Consider the following 12,752-nt stretch of genomic DNA (forward strand, 5'->3'; position numbering starts at 1 on the left):
AGGAATGAGGGTGGCAGTAATAGGAGGTCTGGTCTGGGGGCACTGCGAGGCTTTGCGAGAGCCTTCCGTGGGTGTAGACCCTGGTCAGCGTTTTTTAAAGAGGCTTTCAAAAGAGAAGCCTGTGGTAATGGTTTTCCCTCCTGGGCCATGTTGCAGTGGACTTGGCAGTGGAATGTGCCCATCAAGGAGTGTTCTTCAACCAAGGGCAGTGCTGCACGGCTGCCTCACGAGTGTTTGTGGAGGAGCAGATATATCCGGAGTTTGTCAAGCGCAGCGTGGAGTATGCCAAGAAGCGACTCGTTGGAGACCCCTTTGATGCCAGAACTGAACAAGGGCCCCAGGTAACTGTGTGCCTGAGAACAGTTGTTGTTTGGTTTTTGGTTGTGTTTTTTGTTTAATTTTCCTTGTGTAAATATTATCCTTGCGAATATGGTCCCAGAAGAAGCGCCGAGGGGTGAGTAATGTATCATGGCTTTATTTTTCTCTCTCTATTTTAAATACCAATTAATCACAACTGTTGAAATGTTATGTTGTAATTTTTTTTAAACACAAATGTATTTAATTGCCTTCTTATCCAGCTTTATGGAAGGGGCTGTCTCCCTGGTACAGTAATACAAAGCATGTTGCAGTGAGCAATAGCAATGCACAGAAGAGTGCAGCTGCAGAAACGGCCGTTCAGCTACTTGGCTCTGTTGGTGATGACAAGTAGTTAGAGCCCAGGGACTCCTGAGCCCCACTTTCCTTCTCCTTCTCTGCCCCTTTTCTGATCCTTTGGAGAGATTTCAGCTGAATTAGGAGGAAGAACCATGCCAAGCTGCTGTCACGACCAGCCCTGTCAGTGCTTCCAGAGCCTTCCTCTTATTTTTTCCTTCCAAAACAATGTGAGCTGTGGTGCAGAGCTCTGGAGCAAGATGATCCTTGGGTCAGATCTTCTAACAGGGCCACTGTTTGCTAACAAAAATAAAGGGACAATCTTCAGACTCTACAGCCTAGGCCTCCTGTTCTCCATACTGCACTGTGAGTTTTTCTTCCTGGATGCTATATAGGATCCCTCAGAGAAGGGATGAATCTGGGGACATCTGCCTCCCCTTATCTGAATCAAGGCCCATTCACACAGGATTCATGCATGACAAAACCTCACTTCACGTCCTCATGCATGGGGTGTGAGATGATGTACATCCCTTGTTCATGCTGGGGCTACATCTACCCCAATAACTTGCCTAGAAAGAGATGTCATACTGCTCAGCAGGCTTAGGAAAATAATCCCATGCTGGAACTTGCTTTGACAGAGATCAGCTGACCCTCAAACCATTTCAAGGTCTGATTTTACCTTCTGCTTAGGGCTGTCAGCTTTTTGGGTTTGTTTGTTCTTTGATTTCTGTTTTGTTGGCAGTTTGGTTTTTTAATATTAACATCATCCTAAACCTTATCCAGCAGTAGCAGTAAGTGAGCTGCATTTCTAGTTGGTTCTGTCAGGACCACGTTCACCTGGCTGCTCTGTCAGAGATCACTGATTTAATAAGAACAGCTCCTGAAATCACAGAGAGCTGTTATGAGGTTTTCAAGGGTGAAACACTCTGCAGTGAGCAGAACATGTAGAACGGGGCTGATTATTTCAGTTCCTTGCCAGGCTGTCAGAGCACTTCCCAGTGAGCACCATGGCAGAGCACCGTGTTCTGGTATCACTCCTGTGGCTTAAGGCAGACTCTTTGCATACAGAGCTATAATTAAGGGTAACGGTAAGTCAGAATAGTAGCGTCCAGCCAGATTTTAAATATGGCCCATCTGCCCTCTTCCCCTGCTCTGGCATACCTGTTACACTTGTAGCTGGGAGAGTTGGCACCCACACACACACACCTGAACTTCTGTGCATGCAACTGTCAGGCCCAAGATGGGAAGGTGTTGAGAGAGTGGGAGGAAACTGTTAATCCTAAAGCTTTCATGTGGCTGCCAGTGCAAAGGAACAACCACTTCCTCTGCTGATATAGTTGCTTGCAGTCTGAAGCCTATGCTGTAAGATGCAGCACGCAGAAAGTCAAGCAGAAGAGTGAAACGATGCAGTGTCACAAGGGCTTAAAATACCTTCAAAAGTAGCAAAGATTCACACCTGCCCACAAGTTAATGTTCAAATGTAAAGCTTCCAGATCAGATTTCTCTCCTGTTCCTGAAGTAACCTGCCTGCTGTGAGAGGGTTTTTTATCTTGAACTGATGGATAAGGGAAGAATAATCTTTCTTCCTCTTCCTCTCCATCTCTTCCCACCAGGCCTCATTAGGTTCAGATCCAGGTCTGTTTTATTCTTCTATGGGTCAGGTTGAACATACACAGCGTTACAAAAATGGTCCACATGCTGCTATGTGGACCCCATTCTGGGATGACCGCTGGCTTAGAAGCCAACAGTGGGAAGGAGCAGCAGCCAGCCCACAGGCTGACGGTGGTTATGGCCCGGGATCTTTTTGGCCCTGCATCAGCTCCAAGTGCTTATAGCCGGACAACAGGACTGGCAACTTATATGGAGTTCAGAAAGCATAAAATAGAAGAGCCTCTTCAGTCCAGACTTGGAGCTAGTGCTCTGTGAAAACAAGCCACACCATGGGCAAGCATAGTGCTCTAAGTAGTTGCCAGAATGACAGTCAGTACTGTTCCCCAAGAACTTAAAGCTGATGTAAGCCAGTCCTGGAAAAGTGGTCCTGTGTGCAGCTGTTTGTTCCTGTGTTGCAGTGCATTTACAAACTGGGTTGGAGAACTGGCTGATTCAGGTCTAATCCAGCCTTTCTGGAAGTGGGGAAGAAGGGTTTTACTCAGGTCAGGTCCCTGATGTGGATTACTGTTCACTGGCATGGATGCTTGTGGCATGGGTGTACAGTATTGGGTTATGCTGATATAAACTGCACTGCTCTGATCAAAATTAGGTCAAATTTAAACAGTATTAAATTTAAACAGAAATGAGGCACACTGATTTCCAAAACTCACATGTGTCTGACTGTGTTGGCTGGCTGGGATTCAGCGGACACCACAAGAAACCTGAGGGGTGATCAGGACTGTTTGAGTGCCAACCTCAAATGCAGACCAAGGGCATTTTTCAACTCTGGATTCCTGTGAGCTGTATCATAGGAAGTAATAAAGTAAATCTGCACAGATGGCAAACCGGTTAATCAGTGCATTATACAACTGTGAACAGCAGACTGCGTCAGATGAGACTAAAGTCCTGGTGGACTAGAACAAGGATTAGTTTAGAGCAAGGCTAGACTAGTTTTGTCACTGTACACCCCCAAATACTAGGATTTGAGGACTGTAAGGCCTGGTCTACAGGAAGAAAATGAGCACTAAGGTTGCCTCGTGGCACTTGCTAGCCAGCCCAAAACCCATTGTTTGATTTTTAGGATGGTGAATATTTTCCTTGGTCCCTAGGCATTTGTGTATTTTAGGATTAAAGCATGAAAGTAAAACATGGAAGTAGAAAGAGTATGTGTCCAGCAGTGTGTTGGGCACAGCTGTGGGGTTATTCTGTAGGATTACAAAGGCTACGTTTGGAAAAGGAAAAACTGCTCCTTGCAGTCTTGACTTAAATGAAGCAAGATACAAAGATTTGGGGGCTCCTTGCAGCGATCCTTGGAGAAGCCTTCCTCTATTTTGGGTTAGATGGACAAATGGTAGAATTTGCTCTACCAGATCACGTGTTTTTAATAGAAGTCAGTGCTCAAACCATAAATAATAGTGGAGTAGGGGACAGAATTTAAACAAGCCTTGCAAGCTCTAGTTACAATGACAAACAGTTCCACCCTTGCATGCCATTTTTACAAATGTTTTCTTTCCCCAATGTCTTTTCATCTAACTGTTGTTTGCCTTGCAACAAGTTACAGCTGTATAAATATCCTTGTTTTGTTTTCTGTGACGTGAAGTGGATGAACTGGATTGGTCTGGATCACAGACATGTCAGGATGGAAAGCACTTGCAGATATTTTCAAGTTATTTACATTTGGCAGCTAAGCAACCAGACAAATAGACAATATGTATGACACCTGCCAAACATCCTATGTGACACTGTATCCTACGTGAGGGCACCCACTTCTGCAGTAGCATGTATCAAGTGTTTTCTTGGGTAGCATTTTAACACGAGAGCACATGAGCAATTAGTACAAGCTGTGCATGGTGCCTGTGATACGCACATCTGTGTGGCAGGACATGTGCTGTTCTCCCTTTTCACTGTGTACCAGAAGTACCCCAAGGACACCCTCCTGAAGCAGCTTTGATATTTGTCTAAAAGCATGAAAACTTGGATTGCATGTGGCCAGGATTAACTAGGGACAGGATATAGTCTGTAATCTGGAGGAGTCGAGTGTGGAACACTCCATGTAAACAGTCCCAACTGGCAACTGGCCCTGCTGAAATAAAACCATATGCCTGGGGAGAGGTATTGAACCAGTACAAGCATCTGGAGACACCTGGCATTCAGAATAACCTCCCAGGCTGCCAGGACACCTTGAACCAGTGGGTGGAGTCTTTTGTTTAATCACCTCAATGAATTTGTCAGGGGTTTTATTAGTTTTGGGGTTTTTTTTAACATCTCTAGAAGTCCTTTACCATCTGCAGCATGCTGCAATGAGGCGTTTCATCGTGTATGCACCATGAAAATAGCCAGATCTGTCTGTTTGAAACCTGACAGTACCTACCGGACACTGCTGCACCTGGAGCACAAAAGAAGGATCAGCACTGGTCGGAAGTGCTGTGGAGTTCTGCACCTCTTCCCAGCCTGTAAAGCACTGTGCTTGTGGAGTACGTGATGTCTCCTCCAACTCCTGGCGCAGGGCTGCACGGCTTTGTGACTGCAGCGTCCTGTACCTGGGCTGGCCTTTCTCTACTGAAACCCCTACTTTAAAGGCTGTTAACACAACAGTACTCACCATTTGAGGTTACTGCGTGTTAGGTGTGGGTGGGGAGGAGTTAGGCAGGGCTGGTAGTTAAAAGTGAGGATATGGCTGCCAGTCCAGAGAATCACAAAATGCTGGGGTGTTAGTAGTCTTTGAAATCCATGAAAGGTGATTCTGATTTTAAAAGTATGGCTTCAGTGCAGTAGTTGTTCTGAAGTCACCCCACTAATAGGGCTTATCTTTGAGGCTGTTCATACAGCGTGCGTGTGTGGCAAGAGATGGAGGCAGAGCTCACTGGGTTCTTCCAGCTGGGGACAGAGACCTGTGGGTGAAGCTGCACATCACAGCAAAGTCGACTTAATAGTTTATAGACCCCGATTCTCCCTTCCTTGCACTGATTCTGTTGCTGGCCAGATCCCTGGCTGAGCTGACTGAGGTTGCTAGCCCAGTAAAACCCATGTCAAGCTGTTCTCAAGGTGCTATTGAGCTAAATCAGTGCCTGGAGAAGGTCAGTAGGTCCCAGAGCTGGAGTGAGATGAGCCATGGGGGTGCATATCCAGGATGTGGAGGAAGGGAAAGTGGGGAGACCCCTTCCACTTGGCAGCAAACAATTAGATCAGATTAAACTATCACACGTAACTTCACCTTCTGTTTTCTGTGGCTTAGGGCTGTCCCCGCGTCCTGTCTTTCAGCCTGACTGCCGTATCACCAAGTGGGATGTGAACTCACCCGCTGTGACAGTGCCCTGCACATGTGCCCCTGGGCCACATACCGTGACTCCAGTCTCTGGAACACTGATAATAAAGGTGCTGCTGTTTCTTTTCCTTTTGTGTCTGACAGATTGACCAACACCAGTTTGATAAAATCCTGGAGCTGATAGAAAGTGGGAAGAAAGAAGGAGCTAAGCTGGAGTGTGGAGGTCTTGCCATTGAAGACAGAGGCCTGTTTATAAAACCCACCGTGTTCTCAGAGGTCACTGACAACATGCGTATCGCCAAAGAAGAGGTACAGTACAAGTCACCTGAACCTTTATGTGCGCTTAAATGGGAAAGGAGAAAGGTATGGTCGTGGTTTGAAATGAAAACCCAAGAAGAGAACAGAAATTTCACTTATTTCAGTGTTCTAACAACTGCCTAATGCTGAAATCCATTTTATTAATGAAGTATCTGCAAGGTGAGCTGCAGTTTGAAGTGTATGTGCGGGGAGGGGGGGATTGCAAGAGGAGAAGGAGGAGAGCAGAATGGGCAAAAAAACCTGTCAGAATGTTTTAGCAGCAGTTTTTGTGCAATGAATAGGTGCCTGTTTGCCAGCCCTTCCCAATGCCTTGCTGCTTTCCCCCAGTTTGTTTGGTTTTCCAGAAGGGAAGTAGCCCTGTGAGTGTACGCACAAACCCAGATAAAAATATAGCAGATAATATTACCCTAAAGCTTTTGGGTCACATTTCAGGAGAAGTTAATATAAAGCAAAATCCAAGCACATGCCTTACCTAGATACAGCTGCTATAAATTCTGCTTCTGAGTAAGAAATAGTGGTGATGGAGGGGTTTCTGTCTGAATCCTTGATTTTTAAATACAAATAACAATAAAAATAACGGAAACTGTGGCAGACTGTAGCAATTTTATGTGTTGTTTGCCCTGAAGTTTGGAGGTTTTCTGAAGACATGTACGAACAGTTGTGTGTGCGGAGCGCTCTTACGCACCGCCTAGCGAGAGGACTTGAAGCTGCTCAGCTGCCGTACAGGCTCATTCAGAGTGAGAGAAGACAGCGTAATGCGTGTTCTTGCTCCGCTGCTTTGTAAAAAAGGCGTTGTGTTACTGCAGAAAGGTGGGAGAAGTGTGGGACCTGAAGCTGGTGAGGAGGGAAGGAATGGCCCTACTCTGTGGCCACTGAAGAACTTTTCTCAAGTAGCCTGAAAGAATCCCAGATTCCATTCTCACGGTGAAATCACAAGAGGCTGACCACTTTTTTCCTATATGAAAACATAGTTGAAGCCAGCAAAGCACAGATCTAATACTCTGGCTTTCATTATTCATATGCAGAAAAATTGAACAAGCTGCATGTGATCAGATCCTGTGATACTCCTTTGAAATACAAGTTAATCTACTTTTCATCATGTTCCCCAATGGAAAATAAGTAGTTGCCAAAGTCTAACTGGCACTTCTATTTTATAGTTTAGCCTAGTGCTTTTTATGGGGCTGCTTACTGTTCACTCCTGGCAAAATGTTTAGATGTCTCAGATCTGCCACAGAATCTCCAAGGAACCTGGGAAGGATACCAGTCAGTCTGGGCATGAGTTACATTCCAAAAATAGAGAATAAGAGCTGAAAATCCCATGACGGACTTTTTTTTTTTTTTTAATGAACTGACTCCAAATCCCAAGTCATGATTCATGAAGCTTATCCAGTTTCACTCATTTGCAGTTTTGTTGCAAATGCACATTCATCCTTTGCCTGGGATCAAGGCTCCAGTTAACTACCTGCATCTCCCAAAATGAAGAAATTTGGAAATGCTTGTGTGAGCCTTAAGGGCAAACTGCTTAGCCTGCCCGTCAAGGTGGCACGAGCGAGAGTGTATGTCACCTGCCGTGGGGGTATATTGACCACACAGGCCAGACGAGGGCCCCCGCCTTCGATCCTGTATTCGATGAGAGACTCCATCCCAGAAATTGGGAAGTATTTGTGTAGACCTGCTGCCTTTATACTGGTAACCTGGGAAGCCAAGTTTGTGGTCAAAGACACATATGGTAAATGTACTTCATGCAAATAAACTGTCCTACAATGGCAAAATCAAAGCTAAAACCAAGGAAGAAAACTTGCAGTGCTTGAAATATATTAATTACTTGAGTACACTCGCTGAGTCCAAAAGTAGAGTTGTAAGTGGAGTGAGGATGAATAATTTGAAACGCGTCCAGATCCAACTCTGCTTATTTTCATTGTTAGAGATGATCTGTTAGTTGTTGGATCTTAGCATGAATTAAGTACTGTAGCACATCACTGTACTTCCTTTGAAGTCGGTTTGATTAGTAGTTCTTAAGAGACTCCATCAGTGAATTCTAGAAGGCTAGGATCTTAAATAAAATCTTAAATAAAATATTCAAACAAAACATCTGATTCTGACTACTTCCACATCGTCATGGCTTGGCAAAGGCTTTCCTATGCTAATGTTTAATTGACATCTGCAGATTTTTGGGCCAGTTCAGCCAATTATGAAATTCAAGAGTATAGAAGAGGTCATAAGAAGAGCCAACAGTACTGAGTATGGACTTACTGCTGCAGTGTTCACGAAGAACCTGGACAGAGCATTAACGCTAGCTTCTGCTCTGCAGTCGGGAACTGTCTGGTAAGCAGTGTGGGGCCGGAGTGTGGGCTGGGGTTTTGTTTCCTGGGAAGGGAGAGGGATGTGTGATTTGGAATTGTGTTATTGGAGGTAAGATGTATTAGTAGTCTGTTTAATTCTCGATACTCTCCTCTGAAGCAACACCCATTCATCAAAATAAGAGGGTGAGGACCAGACAGCCTGGCAAGAAATGGACTGTTTGATTGTTCAATCGATGTAGTTCTTTGCCTGGAAAACTCTGAAATTGTAGGGGCTGCAGTAAGTTCTACCAGTCACGATGCCTTTCAAAACCCTGTGTGTAGGAACAAGCAATTCTTACCATCTTTAGCATCAAATGGGGGCTTAGATGCACAAAACAGTATGGACAGTAGATGGCATCAGACTGCTGTCAGATAGATTAGCTATTTTTGCTTCTAGAATCTCTTATTTTGAATTAGAATAATTTGAAATAGGGAATCCTGATTTTTTTTTTTCCCCACTAAAGATAGGAATTTGATCTGGTGTCTGATTTTGGTGCATACAGAGGGTTGATTTCAAGAGTTGGCAACAGAAGAATCTGCCTCTGAGTAATATTTACATAAAAATAGGATGTTGGGCTTTGAAGCATTCATGTGCTGTGCATCCCTGAAGGGGCAATCCCACAGCACCAAGCCATACCTGTCGCTGTTCAGTCATTTGATCTTACTGAGATGCTGAGGAAGTGTCTGCCTCAGCTTTTTCTACCTAGTGTCTCTGGAAATGGGACTTGTGCTTTCATTTTACTGCGACACAATTGTCCCATGTGGACCAACTTTTTTTCTATACCTGGAAGTGGATGGTGGGGCCTGCTTATGAGTATTTAGACAGCTTTCTGCTTAAACATGTACATTTCAGAATGTGCTTTGTTAAACGAGGGAACAGGTTGGCTTATTTATTTTAAGCATGGCTCCGAACGCAGCATAAAGTCCAGCTTGAGCGTGAGTGTCTCAGCCATTAGAGACGATGGACTGAGAGGTGCGTCAGACTGAGAACCGCTCAAACGTTTTCTGTTTCTGCAGCAAAATAAGATTTTATTGCTAACATCTGATTTCTCAAGTCAATGAACTGTAATAAGAGAAAACTGCTAGATTTCAGCTTTTTTTGTACTGTTGTCATCTTGCTTCTCCTTGGTACTGAGTTGTCTTTCTAAACTTGATGTTTTTCTTGTAGGATCAACTGTTACAACGCGCTCTATGCACAGGCTCCTTTTGGTGGCTTTAAAATGTCAGGCAATGGCAGAGAACTGTAAGTTTTGCTCAATATTTTGTTTCTGTGTGGATGGTGAATGTATTAACAATTGAGACTCAGTGACAATATTGTTGAATTTGCTTTTAAACACTTGGGCTTGCAGAGTGCTGCACAGGGAGGTGCTAAGTCAGTACAGCGTGGATGTAAAGCACTGAATGTGAGCAGTGCCCTATGAGTACCTTCATCTGCTTTATAAGCTCTTCCTAACTCCAGTTCAGTGAATTCCACTTGGAAGCATTTTTCCTTACTAGATTTTTAGATCAAGGGAGAAGTATGGCACCTTGGCTGGGGACAATGGCCCCTACCCCAAACCTCCTCCAGCTTTATATAGCAGTATCTGGGCCTCCCTTGACTGCTGTATCATTGCTCCTAGTTGGACCTCTTCCCATCTCTAATTTTCTAATGTTAGAGGTAGAACAACAAGGAAGGATCCGCCGAGATCATTCTACCTCCCACCTTCGAAGATTGCTACTAAATTACAGAAAGAGGCCCATCCCTTTTCCCCAGCATGACCTGGTGCAGCATGGCTACCAGGCATTCCAGCTCTAATTATTTACTACTAGAGAAATCTTTAAACCTAGATCACCCTCTAAGTTAGAGCTGAGAAATTGACTTAAATCTTAATGTTCTTCCTGTAAAAAGAGGCAGGTTTTATTGCACCATTCAGAAGACTCTTCAGAGGAATCTAACACTTCTTTCATAAGCCAGATTTATTTCCAGGAACTATTTCCAGTGGCTGTTCTGGTGCATCTGCTGCTCTAAGACATTCAGATGCCTCACCTGCTAAGCACAGCTAATGAATGAATCCTCAAACGGGACACATATATTGAGACCTTAACGGTTTACTTTGCGTGCCTGGCTAATTAATTATGTCGGGGGGGGGTGTGTGTGTGTGTGTGTGTGTGGTTTGTCCCTTGTGCAAGGCATGGGAAGAGCCAGGTTCCACCAACCAAGACATAATGCAGTGGTGGGTATGTGTTTCTGGAGCAACCGTGCCCTCTTGATTATATGGTATCTTGTAGATAGCAGCTTACTTTCAGTGAAAAAATAACTTTAATTACTGTCTGAGCGCTGGTAACTGTGCTTACATGGATGTTTGTTCTATGGGTTCTCACAATAGTGCTCAGTTTTCACCAGGCAGAGTCCCAAGGTGTCATCTCCTGGGTTACTGTGACCAGAAGCATGGCATGTTTCTTGTACAACAGCGTGTAGTTGTGTGTACATACATGCATGTACTAGGCAATTATTAGAAGCAGTGGGCCGAATTGATAGTGTAAGTTATTTCAGAGCTGGTATTAATGGCCTGATGTCATCTACAGCAGCTGTTGATCGGTGGCTAAATTGCACCTGTGTAGAAATCTCTTAGGGAAGTACACATTAACACACTACACTTGTTTGTCCCTTTCCCTCCTCCCTCTTCTTTTCTAGTGGTGAATATGCTTTGGCAGAATATACCGAAGTGAAAACAGTCACCATCAAACTCTCCCAGAAGAGTCCATGAAAACAGAAGGCCTAAAATGCTGACACTCTGAATGTGACAGATGGGGGACATGTTCAGAGCAAGGGGGAGGGGAGGGGTAGGAAGGAAAATGGAAACACCTAACTTTATTCCTCTAGAAACACTGAATCTGGACTCCATTTTGTCAACTGGCTCTTCGAAAACTGATTTAACTGACCCTACTGGCAGCATAGCACACACTTGTACCGTACAAGTCCCTGGCTGTACATCTGTCTGCTACCTGTGACCAACATGCTGGTCAGTCACGGTGTTTGCAGGACATCTGCTTTCAGACTGTACCCCTGAAGGACGCGGAGGCATCAGTGGCATGTTAGAGAGACTCGTGGTACCGTTGGCACGACTGGTAAACGCCTTCAGAGGCATATGGGTTCCACCTGGTGTAAATGGACCTGAGTGGCAGGGCGAATATTTGACTGACGTTGGCAGAGTTTGTTGTGAAGACTGCAGCTGGAGTTTGGGATGGGAGTGCAAGCTTTGGAAGGATCTGTAAAGAAATTCTCTTTGAAAGGGCTATCTTGGTCTCTCTAAAGATACATGCATTCTCCGTAGCGGTGATATTCTAGCCCTGAATGAGATTTATGGGAGTTTTCCTAGATGACTCCTTTGGGGCCAGTATTTCACCCAACAGAGGTAGACTTTCAAGCGTCTTTTGATGTTCTGGTGTGCACACATTACACATGCTGCAAATGCAAGTCGCTGACTTGCTAGCCCTCCTGGCTCCGAACTAGTCACAGTTGTATCTCAAACCTTCACTAAAGCACTTTTCGCAAGAGGAGTTTGCACTGTACGACACAGAGTTGAACGCTAAGCATGTAGCATGGTAGATACCCCGCAGAAACCATCCCACGCCAGTCCTTCTGTTCTGGAGGAGGGAGCAGAAGAGCTGCAAGAAGCTGTCCTGCTCTCTCTTTCTCTGTAACTTTCAGGCTGTGTGAACATCTCTTCATTTTTTTGAGCCAGAGCTATTATTAGAGCAAAACGTAACAAGCTCTTCTCACTGCTTCTTTATCCCGTATGAATGTAGCTTAAGATAACTTTCTGGGAGAACAGTATGAAAAGGCAGGTGCTCCCCAGCACACACTGAGTGCTAAAGGTGTGGGCAGACAAACCAGTTACCATGGAATAAGCTACGGCTGGACTTTGGTGTGTCAGCAGCTTGGCAGCAGTTGTCCTCGTGAGTGCTGTCACCCTGTGGCAAGCACCGAGGAGCTGATACTTCAGTGAGGAATGAACTGCCTTGAATTGCTCCTTGCTTGCAGCTGTGTAAGTGTGCACGTACACGAATAGCATCCGTGGAGTAGCTGTCACACCAAGTTCACGCCTTAGTCTCTCCTGCGGTAACTTCTCTGCACGCCCCGATGTTACTATGAGATTAATGACAAGCCACATGCTGTCTTGAGTTCTGGGGTTCACTGCTTTCCCTCCTCCTCCTCCTGATTCTCTACTGGAGAACCACGGGCAAACGCACGGGAAGTTCCACGTCCACAGGGGCTGTCAGTCGGCAGGAGTGAGTCAGTGGTGTCGGCTCGTTGGGAAGTTTAGCTGATCCTCCTGGGACCGTCCTCTGAGAGCAACTCATAGAGGTTCCGTACGGCGTATCAGCAGATCCCCGTGGAGCGCTGGTAAAGACTGCTGCCTGGAGTTTGCCACATGTCTGGAAGCAGAAATGCAGGTCTAACCTCTGCTCTCTGATGCAAGCAGGGATGTAACCGGTACTTTCCTTTGCTCGGAGATCTACCCAGTCAGTTACAAGTCCTGTTG

General features: G+C 45.2%; 1 protein-coding gene across 1 annotated transcript in view; it reads left to right on the forward strand.

Moving 5' to 3' along the window:
• The window catches only part of ALDH1A3 (aldehyde dehydrogenase 1 family, member A3), a 34,633-nt gene extending 23,359 nt beyond the window's left edge, over positions 1–11,274 (forward strand). Inside the window, exons 9-13 of the mRNA XM_010160258.1 lie at positions 157–341; positions 5,711–5,875; positions 8,052–8,209; positions 9,395–9,469; positions 10,901–11,274. Of these exons, the coding sequence (XP_010158560.1) occupies positions 157–341; positions 5,711–5,875; positions 8,052–8,209; positions 9,395–9,469; positions 10,901–10,973 (656 nt within the window). The 3' untranslated portion in view covers positions 10,974–11,274. The remainder of the gene's footprint in view (positions 1–156; positions 342–5,710; positions 5,876–8,051; positions 8,210–9,394; positions 9,470–10,900) is intronic.
• The last annotated feature ends 1,478 nt before the right edge of the window (positions 11,275–12,752 follow it).

This window comes from Eurypyga helias, unplaced genomic scaffold (genome assembly GCF_000690775.1).
Source record: "Eurypyga helias isolate BGI_N326 unplaced genomic scaffold, ASM69077v1 scaffold16131, whole genome shotgun sequence".
Lineage (NCBI taxonomy): Eukaryota > Metazoa > Chordata > Aves > Eurypygiformes > Eurypygidae > Eurypyga > Eurypyga helias.